Source organism: Pollicipes pollicipes, unplaced genomic scaffold (assembly GCF_011947565.3).
Source record: "Pollicipes pollicipes isolate AB1234 unplaced genomic scaffold, Ppol_2.1 Scaffold_5724;HRSCAF=6776_pilon_pilon_pilon, whole genome shotgun sequence".
Lineage (NCBI taxonomy): Eukaryota > Metazoa > Arthropoda > Thecostraca > Pollicipedomorpha > Pollicipedidae > Pollicipes > Pollicipes pollicipes.
Window position 1 is genome coordinate 3,728,746 of NW_023596746.1, and position 23,056 is coordinate 3,751,801.

Here is a 23,056-nt window from a genome sequence, read left to right on the forward strand (position 1 = left end):
TGTCGAAACTTTCCCCGCTGTTGAGTTCATTTCGGCAGAATTTACCACGCACATCATTGCTTGTCGTAAACCGTAGCTTGTTTATTCCGTAGTAGATTCCTCTAGCTTGGCTGGACCCTTGGCGCACTTGCCAAGCTCCCATCCCTCCACACCGCAGTCCCGCCCACCGTCCGGTCCCAGTGGCAGCCGCTGCTGCAGCTGAATGCCTGCGCGACGGCCGCCTGATCCTATCGCTGACGTGCCGCAGTTGAGGAGGAGCTACGCACCAATCCGGACTCACTGGGCGGCAGCGCAGCCTCCTCGCTAGCCGTGGGCGGCCTGCAACAGATCAAGGAGCAGCCGTCGCCGTCCGGCAGCGACTGCAGCAGCCAGAGCCATTTCGTCGAGCTGCGCGACAAAGAGCGGGACGGCCAGTTCCTCAGCGTTCCGCCGCCGGCGGCCAGCGCCGCCACCGCCGGCGGCGGCAGCGACTCCAGCTCCGAAACCCTAGTCGGTGAGTGTCCATAGCTGCGGTATGTTGGCTAGTGAATGTCGACAGCTGTGGTATATTGGTTGGTGAGTGTCGACAGCTCAGCCACCACGGTTGTTAGGTGGCGTCAGCTGCCACACCACAGTGGGAGAATATGCATAGCTCCGACAACACGGCCGGAGAGTGTTGATTTCTGCGATACCACGGTTGTTGGCTGGCGTCAGCTGCCACACCACAGTGGGAGAATGTGCATAGCTCCGACAACACGGCCGGAGAGTGTTGGTTTCTGCGACACCATGGTTGTTGAGTGGCGTCAGCTGCAACACCACGGACGATTAGGGGCGGCAGATGCGACACCACGGCCGGTGAGTGGCGTCAGATGCGACACCACGGTCGGTGAGCGGCGTCAGATGCGACAACAGGGTCGGTGAGTGTTAATAGCTGCAGCACCATGATCAGTGAGCAGCGTCAGCTGCGACACCACGGTTGGTAAGTGTTGTTAGCTCTGTCAAGTTTACCACCGGTTCACGTAACTGCACGGAAAAGGTGAGTAATATTCAAACCGATGCCGATGAATGGCAGCTATGTGTGACATGGAGCCAACCAAAATTCAAAACTAGGCAGTGTTCTGACTTTATCCAAAACAGCAGCAGTACCCTGTCACAAAGAAAATGCGAGTGAGATGATCCGAAATGGGCCACAAGCTGGGTGAACATCGGGGTATTTAAGCTTTCTCTTCTGTTTCTGTCTCTGATGAGTATTGCAAAAACTATCCACTCCCTGTCGTCCTGTTGCACAGTCCATGCAAAAAGTTGAAGATTATTTTTGCTTAGGAAAAGGCGAGTGATAAGAAGCCACCTGACACAAAGCTACACCAAAAAATAAAATTGGCATCATCAGACTGCGTAGTACTGGGAACCGCCTTCATTCAACACATCAGACTAATCTGTACTCAATGGGCCAATCCAAAGTGCTTCGAAAGAGGAATTCAATAAATGATCTGGTTTTTGTCGTCTTTTAGTGCTCTCCCGCCCCAGTTCGTTGGATTCCGTTCTGTCCACGACATTACTGCTGCGATACTGCTGCTCACGTCGTCTGGCGTCCATAAATATCTGCGCTGATTCCTTCAGCACCTGTGCCGGGGACGGAGCCAAGGAAGAGTCAAGGAAGCTACGTCCTACCCCACCGCCGGCCCAAGAAGTTTACGCTAGATACTGAGCTATTTCGTAGGAGTTCGGTCGAAGCTCGCAGGATTTGAGGGAAGGTTCGGCATTTGGCCCTTCCTCCCTGATGAAAATTTTGGCTACGTTCTTCACCTATGCCCGTTTCTCTTGGTCACATCTGATCCAACCGCAAAGGCAAGGGTGAAAATCACTACAACAAAACCATACAGGCGAAAGAATGAAGTAATTTCCGCGACGGAAATGGAATTCTCGTCCCTCCCACGGATCTTTCTATTGTACCCGCACCTTCGAGCGCCAGCTGCCCCGAGTTCCATCCATTCCCGGCTGCCGACTATTTGTAGAGCTCTACTGCTCTACAGCTGCCGACTATTTGTAGAGCTCTACTGCTCTACAGCTGCCGACTATTTGTAGAGCTCTACTGCTCTACAGCTGCCGACTATTTGTAGAACTCTACTGCTCTACAGCTGCCGACTATTTGTAGAGCTCTACTGCTCTACAGCTGCCGACTATTTATAAAGCTCTACTGCTCTACAGCTGCCGACTATTTGTAGAGCTCTACTGCTCTACAGCTGCCGACTATTTGTAGAACTCTACTACTCTACAGCTGCCGACTATTTGTAGAGCTCTACTGCTCTACAGCTGCCGACTATTTGTAGAACTCTACTGCTCTACAGCTGCCGACTATTTGTAGAGCTCTACTGCTCTACAGCTGCCGACTATTTGTAGAACTCTACTACTCTACAGCTGCCGACTATTTGTAGAACTCTACTACTCTACAGCTGCCGACTATTTGTAGAACTCTACTACTCTACAGCTGCCGACTATTTGTAGAACTCTACTACTCTACAGCTGCCGACTATTTGTAGAGCTCAGAGTGCCGCCCGATTGTCGTGACGCACTCTGAGGACAGCGTCTCACGGCTGGGGTGGTCACTCACAGCCCTTACCTCACAAAACCTCGACTCTTTGACTGCAGTAAATGTTGTGTGCTTTTCTGGGGTTAGATGCATTGTAAATGTTTTGAATCTGTGACAACTGGTGACCTTCCATTTGTGAGGGCCTTGGGCAATGTTTCCACTACATACCCAGTCATAAATTTATTGTCTACTTGGCATTGCTATTCATTCATATTGGCATTGGCATTGTCTACTTGGCATCTACTTGGATTGGCATCTACTTGCTGCAGATGCAAAGCATAAGGTATCGTAGATCAGTGCCATCGTGGTCAGGTCAATGCCATAATCCCTCAACATCTCTCACTGAACACAAGGCCAGCCACTGTACGACAGACGATGCGGCCCACTACCTCCGAATCTGAGGCTGACCCATTTCAGACGCGGTCTCCACCTGATCACGTGGGTGCATGACTCTGGTCCTGACCGCGCCCTGCCTGGGAGATGGTCTCATCTCATAACCGGTGCCACAACGACGCAGCGACTATTTCAGAGACGGTCTAGCCTCATAACGTCCAGAGTCGCCCAATTATAACCGCGCCCTGCACCGTGTCTTATTCCGGCGACCTCACGTCCCACGACCCAATCCAGGTGCTGCGACTCTGACGGCTCGCTCACGTCCCAGGCACTGCGACCCTGACGGCTCGCCCATGTCCCAGGCACCGCGACCCTGACGGCTCGCTCACGTCCCAACACCGCGACCCTGACGGCTCGCTCATGTCCCAGGCACTGCGACCCTGACGGCTCGCTCATGTCCCAGGCACTGCGACCCTGACGGCTCGCTCACGTGCCAGGCACCACGACCCTGACGGCTCGTTCACGTCCCAACACCGCGACCCTGACGGCTCGCTCATGTCCCAGGCACTGCGACCCTGACGGCTCGCCCATGTCCCAGGCACCGCGACCCTGACCGCACGCTCACGTCCCAACACCGCGACCCTGACGGCTCGCTCATGTCCCAGGCACCGCGACCCTGACGGCTCGTTCACGTCCCAACACCGCGACCCTGACGGCTCGCTCATGTCCCAGGCACCGCGACCCTGACCGCACGCTCACGTCCCAACACCGCGACCCTGACGGCTCGTTCACGTCCCAACACCGCGACCCTGACCGCACGCTCACGTCCCAACACCGCGACCCTGACCGCACGCTCACGTCCCATCACCGCGACCCTGACCGCTCGCTCACGTCACCGCGACCTTGACCGCTCGCTCCTGTCACCGCGACCCTGACGGCTCGCTCACGTCCCAACACCGCGACCCTGACCGCTAGCTCACGTCCCAGGCACCGCGACCCTGACCGCTCATTCACGTCCCAAGCACCGCGACTCTGACGGCTCACTCACGTCCAAAGCACCGCGACCCTGGACACTGACCGCTCGCTCACGTCCCAACACCGCGACCCCGACGGTTCGCTCACGTCTCATCACCGCGACCCTGACCGCTCGCTCACGTCACCGCGACCCTGACCGCTCGCTCACGTCACCGCGACCTTGGCCGCTCGCTCCTGTCACCGCAACCCTGACCGCTCGCTCACGTCCTAGGCACGGCCTCGTCGTCGACCAGCGAGCGCACCATCACACCCGAGACGGTGGTGGAGCTGGCGGCCAAGCGGTGCCCCGAGCCGGGCAGCGAGCCCGCCGGTGGCGCCGCCCTGCGGACGGCCGAGGCCGACCGAGCGCCGCTGGGTGCGCCAGAGCCCGAGAAACCGCAGGTGGCAGCGGCTGGCAGGGAGAGCGTGAGTTGGCCGGCGCCTCACCGAGCGACGCCTGGCGCGCTGTGGGTCGGGTCACCTGGGCCGGCCGTGGTCGCACGTAGACCCGCTGCCTGGATAGGCATTCGCGGGTCGGTCTTGTTGATATTTTGCTACCTGGTACGTGAGTTGTTGAGAACGTGCACGGAGTCTATATCAATTTTAGAGCAGTTTTTACCTGTCGCTGGTTTAGTGGATGTGTTATAATGCCGATGTATCCCGGTCAATCGACCTATGACTATGGTGAGCCACCTGTGCTACTAAGTCATATAACTCAAATGAGTGATCAAGTGAACTGGTCAGTTACATAAATAAGCGTGGTTACCATTCCCTGGCCGACTTTGCGGTCGTTTGACTCACAGTGATTTGTACTAGTGCTTTACATATACAGTGCTTGCCAAGTGCGCACCAAGTGCAATAATAAACAATATACACAAACAATAATATGTCGAGCCTTTAGTGCTGACACGCAGTGTCGCCTATGTCCTGTGCCACTGTGAATTTTTGTCAGTTCATTTCGAAGCGTTCGATATCAATATGTTATGTCCCGTGTTTGAAATTAGCTGGCCTCCTGCTAGACATCCTGCTGAGACTCAACGTAACCATTCAGGAGACGGTTGTGCTGCTGCGAGAGAGAACTGACGTCATCCGAGAGGAGGAGGAGGGTGAGGAGGAGGACACGGTGCCCGAGGGCGAGCGTTCCGAGGGAGATGGAGCCGAAGAGCAAAAGCCCGACGAGCACAAGCCCAAGACGGAAGCTGAAATTGCCAGCGAGACCAGGAGAAAGCGGGTGAGTTAGCCGTAATGTATGTCGAGTTTTGAATATGTTGGTAATCACATCCTGCTTTCGGCTTGGTGCGAACCTCGGTGCTACGTGCAAGCTCCGTTTTAATGCACTTTGCACGACGCTTCAATGCAGAGGCGAAGCAATTATTCAGCTTATGCTTTTCTGTTCTAAACAATGGGCAGAAGCTTATGTGTGGCTGTCATGTCTTCCCATTCCTTGAGACCTCCCCGCTTTGCTGGAAATTTCATCAATTTCTTGCTGCTGCGATTCTGCTGCAGAACACGCAGTGGCGCTGCGCATCCTGCTTGAGCATGCACTCTTTCGGCCACCCTCGTCGCCGGTTTGGCGCACCTCTGACATGATGACCACGCATAGCTGCGGACCGCCCTTGTTTAGTGAGTGCGCCGTACTAATTCGACAGAAACTGTACCAGAAATCGGAGAGCATCGTGCTGGAGGCGGAGGAGCCGTGGATGGACCGCTCGTTCCCCTCCTTCGCGTCGCGGGGCAGCACCTCGCTCAGCTGCAGCGACGCCTTCAGCATCCCCCGCACCTCCGGCTACAGGTACGAGTCGTGAGCAGGTAACAGCTAATAGATTCCGTTTCGCCGTGTTACGCAGCTGTTCAGATGGTGGTGGACGTGTGTGGCTATGGTTCCACGACGCCCTCAGCCGTTGGGACCATGCTGCGTCGCTTGCGTCTCACCCTGCAGGGAGGACGGACACCGCGTGGAATCAAATCCGTACCTCTGGTTTCCCAGACGCATAGCTAAGGTGCTGACCTACCGGCGCCTTCAGGTGTCGTTCGCTGGTGCTGTAACTATAAGCGTCGCGTATATTGCATCAGTTACCGCTGTTAGAGGCAGTGTTGTAAGGCGCTATCTGCCGGATGCAGCTAGTTCATCGCTGGGTTATTTGTCGACGCATACCACTGCTAAGATTATTGGTGGCACCGCACGTCTAAACTTGACCAGTGCAGGTTCCCTGCGCCAGTAGTCGAACTTGGACATCTTGATCTTGAATAAAATACTGTAACCATCCGGCCGCCCAAGGGTGCCACCCTCGCTTAGCTCACGTGGCTAATTTACAAACAGTCGGAGTAGAAATAATGCACACCGTCTGAACTGCCGTCGATTTAAGAGCCTTACTTATGGTGGAAGTGTTCAGGCCCGGCACATCAGTCGATATTTGCCGTGTTTGTGTTGCGAACTACCACCTAGTTTGTATGTGTTGAAGATGTCCCTTGCAATGCCGATGGCTGATTCTCGTGGCATTGAATCAATCTGGGATGATGATTTAAATGCCGAAAATCCCCATAGCTGACGATAAGCTTGTCTACATCCCTCCACGATCTCCGTCATCTTATTTTCACGCTCTGACTTCAAAGTATTTCGTAAAATACGACATCAATGGATCCTGGATTTTACGCAGTATTTGCTTCATTACCCTCATTGCAAGCAACTAATTGCTTTCTAACGAGATGAGGGCAGTACTCTTGCTTTTTGAACCTATCGGCTTATTACATGTTCGAAGCAGGGGTGTTAAGAATCTGATTTATCAGTAACGTGCTGAATATTCGTCCATGGGACACGTACGTAGGAAGAATGTCCGCATACCGACACCCAGAGACTCTCGGGTGAGCCCTCCTTGTAGGGTAAATGGCTTGGGCCGTGCTCCCACCTGTCTACGTAACATGCTCACCAGAGCACGCGCCCCTGCCCCTGCTTTCAGTGACACGCTATCGATCCCGCGTGGCTCGGCATTCAGCGATACCATGTCAATCCCGCGGGGCATCTCTGAGTTCGGAGACGCGCTCAGCACGCCGCGAGGCTCCACGTTCAGCCGCACCTCCGAGGGACAGCTCGTGAGTGGCTTACCTGGCCGAGATCAGGCTTTTCCGCTAGGAATCTCCATGTTCCGAGACGCGCTCAGCACGCCGCGAGGCTCCACGTTCAGCCGCACCTCCGAGGGACAGCTCGTGAGTGGCTTACCTGCCGAGATCAGGCTTTTCCGCTGGGAATCTCCACGTTCAGAGACGCGCTCAGCACGCCGCGAGGCTGCACCTTTCGCCGCACTCCCAGGGACAGCTCGTAATCAGGCTTTGCTGGGGTCTTTTGGTCGCGCTGTGCGTCTCTCCAATGGGCGTGCGACTTTATCTGACTGTGGTCGCGGTCATTTCCTCGCCGCCAGCTGTTGCCAAAGGCGGGTCACAAGCGCCTGAGCACGAACAGCGCGCCCGCCGATGGTGGGACGCTCGGACAGCGCCTACCACACGCCGCGCACCAGCTTCCAGTACCCGCCCCGACAGCCCGCAAAGCATCCCAAGGGCCGGCGTCGTAGTCACCTCGTCCCGTCAGAGCCAGCGGCGGTAGGTGGCGCTGCCTGTGCAGTATAGGTGACGCGTTGGACGGTGCAAGCGCGACGTGTCTGGCCTCGCGTCTGCCGTGCCTCGCGATCGATACGACATTTGACGACGACCGGAAATTGTTCTTGATGCAGATGAGGTCGTGAACAGATGGGATCCACGTATGTGTATCAGTGTAAATCAGGGCGAATGGTAGGTGCACGCATTTCAGAGCAATTCACACCGCGTGTCTCTGATTAAGGAGCAGCGATTTCGGAGCGCCCCGCCGCATAACCATGCGGACTACGGACCGTTGTGTGCCTAACGCACGGGAGCGAGCAGCCGTGCAGCGTCGTGACGGTCGCCACCGGCGCACCGCAGGAGCAGCAGCAGCTCCGCCGCCTCGGCCTTCGCCATCGCGACGGCCGGCTCCTCCAATCCGCGCGACCACCCGGCGCCCAGTCAGCAGCCGTGGACGGCGGCCGAGCGGCGCCAGAGCTGCAAGCGCCAGGAGAGCATTGTCTCCACGGCGGCCACCATGCGCGTGCTCAACGTGCTCCGACACTGGGGCTCCAAGCACTTCCAGGTGGGCGAGCTGACTGTACGCTCCTGGGGCCCGCTGCTGTCCGCTGAAGATGTGTGCGGCGGCGCTGGCAGGGCTGGTGCGACGCCGTTGCGAGCTTCTTTGGTCACTGAGATGACGTGGACTGTGAGGCTTAATGGCTGGAGTGTGCTAAGTCAGATATTCAGATATTTCGGCCGACGAGTGGTTGGCGCAGGATTTCCGGCACTGTTTGGTTGGGAGTCCGTTCTTCTGACAACTCTTGACGCCCTCACAGAACGAGACTCTCTTTTGATTCCTGTACTGAGACGTATGCAATGGCAGACCGACCCGCCCGCCCTCAGAACAAGTTTATTGGTCTGTGTTACCATATTACATCACTTCATAACACACTCGCACACTACCAGAGATCAAAAGAAGTTTTACAATATCTCGGGCCAGGAAGTTTTTCAGATTAACGGCGATCGTGCATTCGATTTATTGTTGGACTCCAACAAGGATTTTGAATTTAGGGTTGTTTTCTCGTGAAGCCTCATGGCCACGTTTCGAGTGTCAAGTGAGTGGCAGATCTGCAGACATTTCATTTATTTACATCGACGCTTACAATATGCATGAAACAAGCTCGGTCATCCAAGGTAAATGGGGGACGAATCATGCGACTTTTCAAGCGCCAACATCGATAAATGTTGTGCACTTTCTGCACTGCAGGACTTTGAGAGCGACAACCAGCTGAAGAACCTGACGATCGAGTTCCTGGAGGACGTGATGAGCTCGCGGACGATACTGCCGACCGAACACAAGGCGGCCAGCCAGCTGTACCACATGATCACGAGGGAGGAGCCGGCCAGAAACCGCGTCACCTTGGACAGCCTGCTGGCGCCGCCGCTGGTACGACGCCCTGCCAGAGCGGAGCATTGACCTGGCGTTCGCCGACGTACCTTTTCACGTTACGTCATATTTTCACATGACGGCAGCAAGCGACGGCCAGATTCCATGTTGTATTGGATAATTTTGGCAATCACGTGATTGAACATTCAATATCAGCACCTCATAAGCCACGTTATTATAGCGGACAGTGATACGTGTGCGCGAAAGAACAATGTTCCCACCACGCTTACGATCATGCGCTGAGTCTGAAAGCCTTTGCCAAGCTTCAGCTAATCAGGGCAATGCGCAACATGTGTATACCACGCGTAGAGCTTGTCATGTGTTTCCTTATCTTCATGCTGAGACAAAGGGAGCTGTTTCGTGCCGAAGCTCAACTTCAGCTAGCCGCTGGCCTCCGTTCCCAGACGCCCAGCATGGAAAGCATAGACACCTTGTCTGCTCTGGACATTGCGGAGCAGATGACGTACCTGGACCACCAGATCTTCATGGCTATCAGGAGCGAGTGAGTAGTCCTTGGCGGGCTTCAAACCGCGTTCAGACCGGTTGTTTTTCAGGTGTGAACAGTGCAGCAGCGTCCGAAAAGAAGGCGGCCCATTGCCATTGTCCATCGAACCCGTTGGTCAAAGACGGCTGGTCAAGAATGGACGAGCCATATTCCGTCCGAACCCGCTACCCGTCCGTCCGGACCCCGTACCCGTCCGCCCAGACCCCGTACCCGTCCGCACAGACCCCGTACCCGTCCACCCAGACCCCGTACCCGTCCGTCCTGACCCCGCACTCGTCCACCCGGACCCCGTACCCTGTCCGCCCCAATCCCCGTACCCATCCGCCCGGACCCCGTACCCGTCCGCCCGATCCCCGTACCCATCCACCCGATCCCCGTACCCGTCCGCTCGGATCCTGTATCCGTCCGTCCGGACCCCGTCCCCGTCCGTCCGGACCCCGTACCCGTCCGCCCGGACCCCATTCCCGTCCGCCCGGACCCCGTACCCGTCCGTTCGAGCCCGTACCCGTACCCGTCCGGACCCCGTACCCGTCCGCCCGGACCCCGCACCCGTCCGTTCGGACCCCGTACCCGTATCCGTCCGGATCCCGTACCCGTCCGTCCGGACCCCACACCCGTACCTGTCCAATCCCGGTATTCGTATTTGAGGGCAAATGCTGTTTGACTTGCCACCATATTAATACCGTGACACCTACAGAAAGTTGTGTGGGTCTAACCCCGCTAGTTTGTGCGACAGTTCATTACGCGATGGAAGCGCTTTTGACGTCTTTCCCGTCCATTTCTCTTCGGTGGTGCGCCATGACGTTCAGTCTATTACTCTGCCTTACCGAGCCCGATCATGTATCTTCATCTTCCAAATTTAGAGCAGAACGCTGCCGTCTCGGCCGTTATCAAGATCATACATTTAGAAATTCCCTCAAGTAAACTTCCGTGAATATTCTATGCACGATTAGCATAAACTCCCGTGCAGTGCAACTATTGCCAGACAATAAATTCCGACTGAAATACTATAGCATGCAAAATATAGCGTTCAAATTCCTTTTAATTACGCGTAGCAACATAAAGAACTAGGGGAACGAATCATTGTTTGGAGCATTTATGGTGCTGTTGATACACGCAGTGATAAGTATACTTGAGCTCGTCATACCTAGAGAAAGGTCTGATTCATTCCAGGTCAAATGTGACGAAATTGATGGCGAGAGATCCACGTATGATTGTCACCATGCCAGGCAAATTGTCGGCCTTTGAAACTGCATCATCAGTTGTCGCTGGATAACGCAGTCATTGCACGTAGGGCCTGCATAGGCATGCATTCATTGTCACCTAGAAATGGGATCAAATGCACTTCAGAGACAGTTATTTGAAGCCACACCGCATTTACCGTATACCAGCGAATCAGGGACCTTTATAGCGTACCTCCAATCATCTTTCCGCGAATGTCATGGCGTTCCAAATGCTAAGCTTAACAGCGTCAGTTCGTGGCTTTCATTTCCAGGGCGGCTTTCACTGTTACTGTAACTGTCACTTGTAACTACAACTGTCACTGTAACTATAACTGCCAACGCAACTATAACTGTTATTGTAATTATGACTGTCACTGTAACTGTAACTGCCACTGTAACTAAAGCTGTCACTGTATTGCAGCTGTTAATATAACATCTGCCGCTGTAATTGCAACTGTCACGTTAGCATTAATTGTCACTGTAGCCATGACTGTTGCTTTAAGTACAGCCGTCATTGTAACTCACTAGATATGTAACTCACACAGTTAGCAAACATGGATCTAGTTCCCGGACTTTCCCATTGGTTCCCCAAACACTTAAAATGTGCCGTCATAGCGATGGGGCGCCGCGTTGCTAAAAACTTATCGTGATTTATCATTACGCCTGCTTCAATTAGCAAAACCATCACTGTGTTGTGGGTACGCGTTGCGACATGGTCAGTTTGTACGGCTCCTCTGATCACGGACAACGGTTTCATCGTCTCGCCAGGCTGCCAAAAAAAATTGCAACACAGTTGAAATTGTCTCGGAAAAGTTCAAAATTTTACGCTTGCGGACAGCTTTAGACAGCTATGATGTGCAGCCTTATGTTTTTTCAAACAGTTAAATTTCACGTCAATGTAATGCATACAATTTCTCTCAAGACTCACACTTGGCTCTCAAGGTGATGAGCTCTTAGATACGGGGGAGACAATCAAGCAGAGATATGATGGAGACAGACATCAGCCGGCGCCGATCTGGGGAGAAGTTGATGCTACGGGCGGTGGTGCGGTCGCCTTCCGATGGCACCTGACATCTTCAGCGGGCCGCCACCAACCGACTATCGACTGGCGCCATAATCCGCTCACAGAGGGCGAAATGGCGCGGAAAATACAATCAGCGGCGCGCGACGCAGACTGCAGCCGGCCTGTGTGGAGGCGAGGCGTGGGGTCGCTGCGGAGCGGATCAAAGGTGACTCAGTCGATCCCAGTGTCCTACCAGCGGTGTTTCACGAGTATCACTTCCGGGGCTGGTCCGGACTGCGCCACCACAGTGACATCGACAGACACGCCGATGCTGGCTCAGGGCATTCCCGCGGCACACAACTCGACGTTAGTCGCCGGCGCTGGTCCGACCCGCGCCGCCACAGCGCCCCATGCACGACGGCGGCTGTCGGGGCGGCGACAGTCAGCACCCCACCCGTGCCTCGGGCCGGCGGTGACGCGGCGACCCCGGCGGACGCGGCCATGGAGACGGCCAGGAACGCAATTACGGCCGTCGTTGGCCGGCTGATTGGCCGAATCAGCGGCCATTGCCGCGGACGGTGCGACCCGCCGGGCGATTGTCGGTCAGAGGGCGTCCGGCGCCGGGTCCTCACGAGCCTGCTCCGAGACGAGCTGGGGCCGGCGGCGCCCGGGTCCGCCTCTCAGGTAGGTGTGCGGGAGGGTGGCCGCTGCTGTTGAGAGGCGCGGCGCGTGTCGCGGGACTTCGTACGGGAATGTCCGCTCGGTAGGGAAGAACTGTCGTGATGAGCGTCAAGCAAGTCAGCACTCGAGCCACCGAGGAAAGGCTTTACGCAAGCTGGCCGACTTCACTGGCTATGGCTAGCACCTGTTGAGGGCTACTTCATGACGTTCTGACGTCAGGACAATGCATCGAAATGTGGACTGGCATCGCTTTGCACCAAAGTTGTGTTGCGCATAATGATGCGATATATTCTTGCTTGAGTCGAAATGGCTGGGTGATGATCTAGCTTCGAGAATGCATGTGCAGTGCCGACTCTCAGAATCTGTTACCAAATGCCATGCCCCCGTACTCGGAAGCCACTCTCACCCCTCCAAAATTACCGCGCAGTCTGATCACGCTCCTCATCCTCCGGGACCGTTCCGCTCCAAGCCTGCAACTCCACACAGATCGTCGTCCGTCCATCTCCCGGGCGTTGTGTCCCTCCGCGTGCTCTCCTCCCGGGGCGGGCGTCGCCGGTTGGCGGCGTGCGCCCCTCGCAGCCCCTCGCTGCGGCCTGCTGGTTCCGCCCCTCTGCCCGGCGCCTCCTCTCGACCGACACGGCTAGCCCTGATACATATATATTGGCTGGCGGCGGCGGCGGCTGGCCGGCCGGCCGGCCGTCGGCCGTCGGCCGCCCGCCGCCGCCGCCGCCGCCGCCCGCCCGCCGCCGCCGCCGTCAAATCAATAAGTCGGAGCTGAGGCCGCCGCCACCTTTGCCGTGCCGGACCGGCGCTGTGTCGCCGCCGCGCTGTCGGGAGACGGCGGAGACCAGCTGGCATTGCCTGACTGGTGGGGCGGTGGAGATGACTGACACTGCCTGGCTGAGAAAGGGTAGCGGAGACAACTGACACCGTACGATTTGGGAGGGGAGGGTGGCGGAGACAACTGATGTCTGTTTGGATGGGGCAGCGAAGACAATTGCCACTGTCAGATTGGAGGGGACGACGGAGACAACTGACACCGCCTGACTGGGAAGGGAGGCGGAGACAACTGACACCACACGACTTAGGAAGGGAGGGTGGCGGAGACAACTGACAACGTCTGTCTTTATGGGGGAGGGGGGGCGGGGACAACTGCCACTGTCATATTGGAGGGGATGGCAGAGACAACTGATGCTCCCTGATTGGAAAGGCATAAGAGACAACTGACACCGAAGGGGTATGGCGGAGGCAACTGCCACTGCAGTGGGCCGTGGACGTCCAACATGCTGAACTGGAGAGGATGTAGAAGGCAGTTAAACGGTACCCACTGTTGGTGGAGACGGCACCACTCGAATGCGTCTGTTCAGAGATTACTGACGCTGACTGACTGAAGCGGAGCGGGAGGAACAAAGGACACCACCCGGTTGTTGGTTGGCGCAGGAGACTTGTGATGCCACCCCCCTGCTGGTGGAGACCCTCGACACTTCTACACTAGTGGAAGACGGCGGGCAGGGTGGAGACGAATTTACTGTGCTAGGAATGAATAGCAATTTTGGGAGTGTTTTCGGAGGCGGAGAAGAAAACCAACACTCTCTTGGTGTCGGAGGATTGAAGGAGACCGCTGGCACTAGCCATTATCTAAGAAAGGAGAGAATTGGTAGAGGGTGGGCAGGTCAGTGTTCGTCGTAGACCTCCACCCGTAAAGAGGCCGCTCAGGCTCAACAACCCACCCTACCTATGGTTGTGGTGCTGGTTATGTTCGCAAACTGCTTTTCAATGTGCGTTGCTTGATTATGCTTGTTATATTTCCTGGCAACACTGACGATTTCAGTAGTTGAAAGCGCAATGGCTAGTTTTTTGCTGCTCTAAAACATACGTGAATAATCTTTTGCGAATGTCGAGACATGGTCAAGCATACATTAGATTGCCCGATTTCAGGACAGGATCAGTGTTCAAATTGCCCACTGAGAAAGTCATTTAACGCGGGTGTACGAATGACCCCTAAGCTACTGGGGGCCTCCTCTGGATCACAACAAGGTCACAGGTCAGATCACAACACTCGATTCTTTCAGTTGCGACGAGGTCTGCTCCTAGTCGTGAACGGGCCTCCTATAACTCAGAAGGAGGACCATGTCCCTCATGGCGAGGAGCTGCTGTTACAGCATGATCTTCAGCCATCTATGATGTCTTAGTTCAGGCATTCTTTGCCACCTCAGCCTGTTCTGGTCATGGTAGGGGACTCATACCGCATCTTGGCTTTTCCGTCATACTAGGTCCTCGCTTTATTGTGATTCCTCCCTTCATCCTGGAGCCTTCCTTTCAGAATCCATGAGGACAAAACCTTCCCAGCCTCTCTGTCAATGTAGACAGTGAGCAGCGATGCGTGTCATGATCGTGACAGTAGCGTAAACGTAATCTGTTGCTTTACGATGGCAACACCTTTTAACTTCATCTATCCAGTCTGAATACAAGCCTACTGTTGTACAGTGTTCTGAAACCGAACAGCTTAAATGCATCACTGAACCGTCTGCTGTGCTGAAATGGGGGCGGCTTCATCACGGTCATGGCTTCAGTCTTCTGTTGTGTCTTGGACCTCAATTGCTTAAAGGAAATGTGTTTGCATTTGGAGATAATGAAGTAAGCGTGATATATGATTAAATACGCTCAGTTATAACTGTTATACATGAAGTAGAAAAGACTGCTCCAGACAACACAATTTCTCTGTCAAGTACATGTGCTTATAGATAAGTCATTGCTTGATTATGTCATCGTATCTTGTACAACATTCATTGAGAGCCATTTGACGGCTGTTATATCTGGAAATTGTGCTCACGAACGCCAGGTATGAATGACTCGACCGTTATATTGCTCTTGGTCTTGATCACCATATGCCTTCCCAAATGGCACGAATTTGATTTCGTTATCATGACGTCATGAGTGCGAAGGTGACCTTTAAGCACTCTCCCAAATCACTCTCCCCGCATCTTTGTGGCATTTAGCTCAGGAACCGGACGGCTTTATGTCTTAAAAAGGGCATAACCGTGAGCTGCATAAAAAAACTTCAATATGACTATTCCAGTTCAAAACCCCACACAAATGTTGAACACTATCTTTAATGTTTGAGGCCACCTGCCATTCACGATGGTAGCACGATTTCCCACGACCATAGCCAACACTTCATTGATAAAGCTGCATGAGAATGATGAAATAAACGCTTACAAAATGAATAAGATAAATAAAGTCTTTGGTGGCCACTCTCGATCATCCTGACATGGCTTTGTTCACCATGACCATCATGGCCGACAAAATGGACAGCAGGGAGGTGGCTGTCCACCCTGCCCACCCTGTCCACCCGGTGGCGTGGCCCTTACGCCCACAACCGTCCTGACGGGGATGGACAGACCGACTGATACCACCTCACTATTGGGACCACAGCTGGCAGGAATTCACCACAGGAAAGCGGTGAAGACAACGGACACTAATTTGTTGGTAACTCACGCTGTCATCCTGTCTGCGACCTGCCGATGTTTCTGACACCACCCCACTGTTGAACTGAGTCTGTGATCCTCCCCCATGCTTCCCAAGACCATGGAAACCACTGGAGGTGTCTATTTTTGTAAATTATTGGGGAGCCGAACCGAAGGCCCGACATGCTACTCCCTCCTCATTTTTTCCCACCGGATTAAGCCCGCTTTATTTTGATTAAACGTAATATATGTCTTCAATCCTTGTGTAATTTAAAAAGTCTTTAATTTAAGCAATAAATAATTCATGCAGAGTTGGATCCGGAAGCAGGCGCTGGACGCACACGTCTCTTCCGATCTCCACGTGAAAGCGCCCCTTTAGAGGCCACCTTAGGGCGCCGATGGCACTCTTTTATGACGGTCATGGGAGGCGGCACGCATTTTGGTTGTAGGGGACGGAGACAGGGCTAGCCATGAAGGACTTCGGTCATCCCCGTATTCCAGAGCTTTTCACTTTAACCTCACAAACCATTACGTGCCTTATGGCGCTAGGTACGTGAAGTTATTGCATCCTTATCCGCTCACCGGTTACGACTTTATCTTGTGATGAGAGCAATCATGACTTATTGTATGTGGATGGTACGAGACCCCGCTACGCCGCTACGCAGAAAGAGGAAAGAAGATGGTCGTTGTGTTATGACCATGTTTTGTCCACGTGTTTTTGTAGTATTCCAGCCAACAACTTTGGGGGAGGGCCAAGCAAACATTGGGGGGGGGGAGGGGGGGGGGGGGGCAGAGCCCTCACAAAAGAATACAAATCGACACCCGTGGACATCACCCAACTGCCAGAGAAAATAGAAGATTATTGGTAATTCCTTTTTAGGGAGAGTAACGTACGTTGGTACGGTCCTTTTATGTAGCGCCGCCAACTGCATTCGCCATATTGGTGCTCTGAGGCCATGGCGCAATCGGGATGCGAACTCGAGCCCCCACGTGGCAGTCCAAGGCGCTAACCACTCGGCCATCACGCCCCCTTTGATTACTGGTGGTGCTCCATGGTTGAAAGGTGAAGGAACCAACTGCCACTGCGGCTCCACCCGGGGTTAGAGGGGCTGTTGATGTAACCACTAGTGTTGGGGATAGCAATAATAAATTGCACTGTTCAGTTTTCAAGGGACGCAGCCGACAGCATCCTGTTGTGGAGAATGGAGGATAACTGGCACTTCTCCACTGGTGAGAAAGAGGGACGATGCACTGATGCATCTCTACGGGCGGTGTATTACATGAAATAACCGGCATTGCTCCCCCTGTTGTTGGACACTGATAATCTCAGGACACGTCTCATCTGACAATGACTAGCAACTGTCGGCTTGTGTGTGTGTGTGCTGCTACCTGCACTGTCGGCAGCAGATAACAGAGAACTGACGAACCCCCAGCGACGGCGGGGCGGAAGACTCGTGTCCTCGTGCCACCACCGGTAGTCGATACTGGAGGCGGGCGGTAAAAACAGTTTCGAGTTGGGAGGATAGGTCCGTCAGTGCTGTTGACGTACGGTAGTTGCAGTTGGTCCAAGCGAACAAGTTGCTTTAATGGGGTAATACCCTGAGCTGGCGCAGGAATGGTTTGCATGGGGGTGTGGTTAACGGCTGTTGCAGATGGCCGTTTCCATCAGCGCAAATGGACATAACGGCGAAAGACCCTATGCAGCTGTTATCATGATCAGTGCTCATGACTGTCAAAAACGTTTGGAGCTAGTTTACTGAAAGCTAAAGAGGTTGAATATAATGATGTGCTTTATGCTATAACGGTCCCTATTGACTGCGTTTTTATCGATCGGACACTTTTAACGGCCCAGGGAGGTCCCTTCTACGTACTGATGTGCTCCGAAGACGGTTTTGCTGACTTGGCTAGACCCTAGGCGCGTGGGCTGGTCTTGAAAAGAAAACGAGGCACCGGGGGCGCCCAACACGGCCAAATAACGCTCAGTGTTTACATACATTAAAGCGATCGTAGCGAATCGGTCAAGCACGTCTGAACTTGGCGGCACCAGCTGTTGTTGACCTCGCCTCGGCTGTGTCGGCGCGATTCCGTCCTCCCTCCCCCGCTCCAACTCAAGTGGTTTCCTCCGGGCTCGCCATCGAGCCGACACAGCCAGCTCAGCGGAACATATGGTCTCCATCCATCGGCGCCGAGCGAGCCGGGTGCGTGTCGCCGCCGCGGCGTCGGCCCGGCGCCGAGCGACGCCGGTCGGTCGCGCGCCGCACGCCGCCCCAGTCGCGGCGACGCCCCTCGGACGCGTAATGATGTGTGTCGGTACGCAGATGCGTGTCGCGCTGTTCCCCTCCCGTCCGACGGTGATTCCACCGCTGGTGGGGACAGGCCGGAACAGTACTAACGGGACTGCCGCGGGGAGGGAGGGGGGGGGGGGGGGGGGGCACAAACCGCACCGCCCCTGGGAGGGATGAAGCAGGAGGCGATGTGTTCGGCCGGCATACCGGCCGTCAGCTGCCCTCGAGCTTCACTGACCATAGGCTGACTTACTGCGCACTCCTCAACGGTGGACTCGACGATGTCCGCGAAGCAATGCCGTCGCGAGAGAAGGCCAGGATGTCTTAATCGCTGACGTCATGCCCCAGTTCCAATTCTGCCAGCGGATGTGTTCCGCAAATTATTCACTGTGCTCGTGCTCGCAGTTGGAGGAAGGGCGCAGCTGGCGGGATTCAATCCTCACGACAACCGTTTTGGCCCGGCCGCCGCCGTTCTGAAGTGGGATTTAAACATGGCCTGCACGCGACAGGCTCTGAGCAGGCCACGCTCTGCGTAGAATACTCTATTTGGCTGCTGCTCCCGCCAAAAGCATCGACGTTCTCCGCGCCCACTGGCAGCAGCGGGGCGTCGTGCTAGCAGGGGCGCGACATGTGGGGGTCCAGGGAGGCCGGCCACCCCACCCCTCTTAGGTGTGGATTTTTTGTGTTTCACCATAGATGGTGCCCGACAGAGAGTTAAGCAACGGTGCGATGCTTGCCCATCAAGCTCTGTGTCCCTCCCTTAAGAAAATCCTGGCTGCGTCCCTGCGTGCTGGCAACGCACGCGGCGGAGCGGCCTTAGCGGCCTGAGTGATGACGGCCCTTTGGCGCTGTTCAGTGCGTGCTGGCGATATAGGATCTGTGGACTTGCGGCAGAATGGAAACATTAGAGCGCTCAAAGGGCCAGACGCTGTCGGGCCGCCGGTGGGCCCTTATAGCCACCGCCGGAGCGGAACACACCGGAAGGAGACGGACCGCCCGGCCACTGGTGCGGGGAGGCCCGAGCCGGACGACTAGCCGTGAAAACGGCAACGTGCGTGGTCCGACCAGCCACCCGACCAGCCCACACATGCAGGCTGACAGCCAAAACGAGCTCGCGCGCCGGCATTGTCACTGATATGTTTTTGCGGAGGAACGTTGGCAGGACACTCGTGTGTAATTGTGTGCTGGGAGGAATCATTCTCGATTACGTCTCGGCTCGTCTTCAAAATCACCAGGCGGATACTATATGTTCAGCGACGCGTTGTGTTTGTTAGTTTCTGACACGGGTTGCGAGAGTGACCGTTAAGGGAGTTAAGTTTCCGGCGTGGGTGCGAATTCTGGTCTTTGTGCAAAGCTCTGAGTGTCTAGATGGACAGACAGAAATGCATCCAAGCCGTCCGGTAGATACTTTGTTACCTTAACCAGTACACGTATTTCCATAAGTGCGCAATGTAAGGTTGTACGTTCCTATCATATCAAATGTATTGGTTTCATATGTCGAAACTGAGAAGTGTGTGTGGATGTGTTTGGTAAGAAGGCCATCCGTATGTGCCTGCCACCACCATTTCACTGTTGTTTCAAAGCCTACCTGTTATATTTTTACAATTGGATGGCCCGCTTTTTTAGTTAAATGAAAATTGATTTAACATGGTTAATCAGAAAACTAGCTTGTGTTGTTTTAAAATGGAGCCGTTGAGATTTTCCAGGTGTCCTGAGTCACTCTGCTTCGGAATCAAGGCCATTAAAAATATCTGGAGCGCCATGTCCTGCCGAGTTGAATAATGCAAATAATACAATTTATTAAAATTCTGTCAGTCATAATGGCAAGACTGCATCTTTAAAACCGAAAAGCAAACAACTGGTGCCCATAGATTGCGCTCCTTTCAACCAAACGTAGAAACAAGCACATGAGGCCAAACTGCAGTTGCCACTCGAGGGGCAAATAGGCGCAAAACAAGTGATAAGCCTACCGGCCGCTGTAGCGCGCAAGCCTTTCATCTAACGAGCCTCAATTAAGAGTGATGCTAAAGTTCCTTCCTTTCTCACACAATCTCTTTGGTCCGGAGCCTCTTTGGATTTATAACTACTCAAAATCGTCTCCTTGCTGAGGATCACAAAAGGGTGCGTTGCATCTACCCGTCGGTACGAGCCATGGGCTGGGTGACCACTTCACTCAATTTCACACAATTACCAATAATGGGTGCCTCAAAGTATATTGGTTCACACTGTCAATGCGCAGCATTGATATGGCACGAGACAAAATCAAGCAAATAAGTCGTAAGCTATTCAAGTTCTCACGTGACGCTTAGAACGTCGGGCGGATATCTGATTGATGCTGTTACATCGAGTCATTTGTGTATTTACAACTGTTTAGGCTAAATGGTTTGGACTGGTTTGTTGGGTTGCAGCGTTTATTAGAGTACATGATTGTTTTGTGTGAGGATTCAATTTACGGTTTCCGTCGCTTTTGTCAAGAGCGCACTTTTCCAAGCTTGTTTTAAGCCATCCGCAGTGAACATTTTACCCTCGTTTCATTTGTGCATCGTGTACAAGGACGCATCCGTTAAACTGATCATCCGAATTTAGCCCTTGGTGCAACACAACGCTGGAAAATGCTGAGAATTTCGACCATCATACTATGATAAGAGATCTTTTATCTTCTTATACGACTGATGCGAAAAAACGCCAAGTAAAATCAACGCTTTATGTAGCCACTTGTCCAAAAGACATATCGTCCAACTGTGCTACAAAAGAAATTGGGCACGATGCACTGACCTCACTCCATCCGTGAACACAACGTTTCGCTGTTCCTCAGGGGTTTGAAAATAATGGAAAAGAAACAGCCCTCTGCTCCGTCCTACCCACGTCTAGTTTACCCATTCTTTTTAGCTTGTAAGTGTTAGTTAATTGTAATTATTTAACAGGGAGGCGTGATGCCTAAAAAACATTTGCATGTTTTTTATTCTTCTCAAAGGATTTAATGCAGCACATTCAACAACCTGTCGGCCATTCAAGGTCTGAAATGAAAACCACCGCATTTTGTGTTATGCCGGTTTATTGCTTCTTCGTGTTTGCCTTGCTGCATGCCATACTGTCCGAAAAAACACTACAGCGAAAAAAGTTGTCATTGTTTTGACCTCTTCCAAATTCCTAAATTTCCGACGCCACCTGAACCAATACAGCCATGTGCTGCAGTCCGACCTCGAACGCTGCAGTCAACACCAGCGTCGCCCGTATTTTCTGTCGACGCCCTCTCCTTACAACGCTGAAGTGTGCGTAACGACTGGCGCTCCAAGCCGCGCCGCGCCACCGCCCCTCCCCCCGGTAAACCAAGTGCGACTGTCGTGCCGTCGTCCGGAAGGGAGGGGGAGGGGTAGGGGCTAAGAGGTCCTGATGGGCCGGTGGCATGCAGCAGGGCGAGCGATTAGCCCCCACCCCAGCGCCGGTCACTAATCGCCCCCTTGCCGTCCTCCGCAGGGAGTTCCTCTGCCAGAACTGGATGAAACCAGAGAAGATGCAGAAGGCTCCACACATCGTCATGATCACCAGACGCTTCAATGAGGTACACGTGAGGGAGTGAAAGCTATGTAATATTCTTCTATGCGTGGACACAGAGACAGAGACAGAGACAGAGACAGAGACAGAGACAGAGACAGAGACAGAGACAGAGACAGAGACAGAGACAGAGACAGAGAGACAGAGACAGAGACAGAGACAGAGACAGAGCAGAGACAGAGACAGAGACAGAGACAGAGACAGAGACAGAGACAGAGAGCAGAGACAAGAGACAGAGACAGAGACAGAGTTGACAATCGACAGAGGCAAAAAGCAGAGGCAGAGGCAGAGGCAGAGGCAGAGGCAGAGGCAGAGGCAAAAGCAGAGGCAGAGGCAGAGGCAGAGGCAGAGGCAGAGGCAGAGGCAGAGGCAGGCAGAGGCAGAGGCAGAGGCAGAGGCAGAGGCAGAGGGAGGGAGGGGAGGGAGGGAGGAGGGAGGGGAGAACGACTGCAGTGTGCGCCTATTGGGTGCGTGTGCTGAAATCAGCCAGCATGATAGGACGAGGAGGCTTAATAGTGAATAGTTCGGTCGTTTGCGATAAGATGGATGCCAGAAGAGGGATACAGATTGATAGAATTCTAGCATTTTCAATCGATGGTAATTACGAAGGGTACTTGACGTCATTATCTCTAAAGAAGTTCGGAGTGATCCTCGGGGATTTTGGTTCTAAATCTGGCCTTTGTTGGCTGATTAGCTGTTGTTTGGACCGAGAATGGTCGGAGAAGAATTCGTGATGACTCCTGATCTCTTCGGCGTCTGGGTTTCGGATGCGCTCGGAAGCGTACTTCAGCACTGACTTGAGCACATCAGAATTACACATCTAAGTGCAGAAAATGGGGGAAAAGCACCAGCGCGGTTACGGTCGGTGTTTGAGCGCACCAGTCATTTGGAGCCACATGAGCGCATTGTTGTGATACAGGTCAGGATAAGTTGGTTTGACGAATGGTACAGGGATATCGAGCAGGCGGATCAAAAGAACCATACTTGCCTGTGTGACTCACCAGCCTCAAATGTGAAGACAACAGGAGATGGAGCGCAGTTTCCGTTCACGCTGCGCAATCATTTCAGCCAACAACCCTTCCAAAATAGTCTGGAACGCTCGCATATGAATTACCATTTATATGGTCCGAAAAGAAACTTGAAATCAAAGAAAAAGTTCCAAGACAAAACCCTTGAAATATCTCTGAGGGTGCTTCCAGGAGATAGGCCCACTCGTTGCTTGCATTCATTCTGTTTTCCTGCTGCATGCTCTGAAATGCTTCGAAGCTTTCAAATCATCGATCCTTTCCTAGTCACAACACTCCCAGGTTCGTCTTTCTTGGTTCGACAAAGGTGCTCTTGGCGAGCGACTCGCAGTAAAAGCGAACGTGGTAACTTTTCTGGAAGTAAATAACGTTCCCC

The 23,056-nt window shown here is 53.8% G+C and overlaps 2 protein-coding genes across 2 annotated transcripts in view; both read left to right on the forward strand.

The window, feature by feature from the left end:
• The window catches only part of LOC119102335 (uncharacterized), an 8,360-nt gene extending 1,314 nt beyond the window's left edge, over positions 1-7,046 (forward strand). Inside the window, exons 2-7 of the mRNA XM_037225702.1 lie at positions 248-409; positions 4,149-4,243; positions 4,968-5,147; positions 5,566-5,708; positions 6,874-7,002; positions 7,034-7,046. Of these exons, the coding sequence (XP_037081597.1) occupies positions 248-409; positions 4,149-4,243; positions 4,968-5,147; positions 5,566-5,708; positions 6,874-7,002; positions 7,034-7,046 (722 nt within the window). The remainder of the gene's footprint in view (positions 1-247; positions 410-4,148; positions 4,244-4,967; positions 5,148-5,565; positions 5,709-6,873; positions 7,003-7,033) is intronic.
• Positions 7,047-7,384: 338 nt separating this feature from the next.
• LOC119102336 (ras-specific guanine nucleotide-releasing factor 1) lies at positions 7,385-21,680 on the forward strand. Its single transcript, XM_037225703.1, has 6 exons — positions 7,385-7,394; positions 7,429-7,510; positions 7,868-8,072; positions 8,757-8,936; positions 9,341-9,438; positions 21,578-21,680. Exons 1-6 carry the CDS (start codon positions 7,385-7,387, stop codon positions 21,678-21,680), a joined length of 678 nt encoding a protein of 225 aa, XP_037081598.1.
• The last annotated feature ends 1,376 nt before the right edge of the window (positions 21,681-23,056 follow it).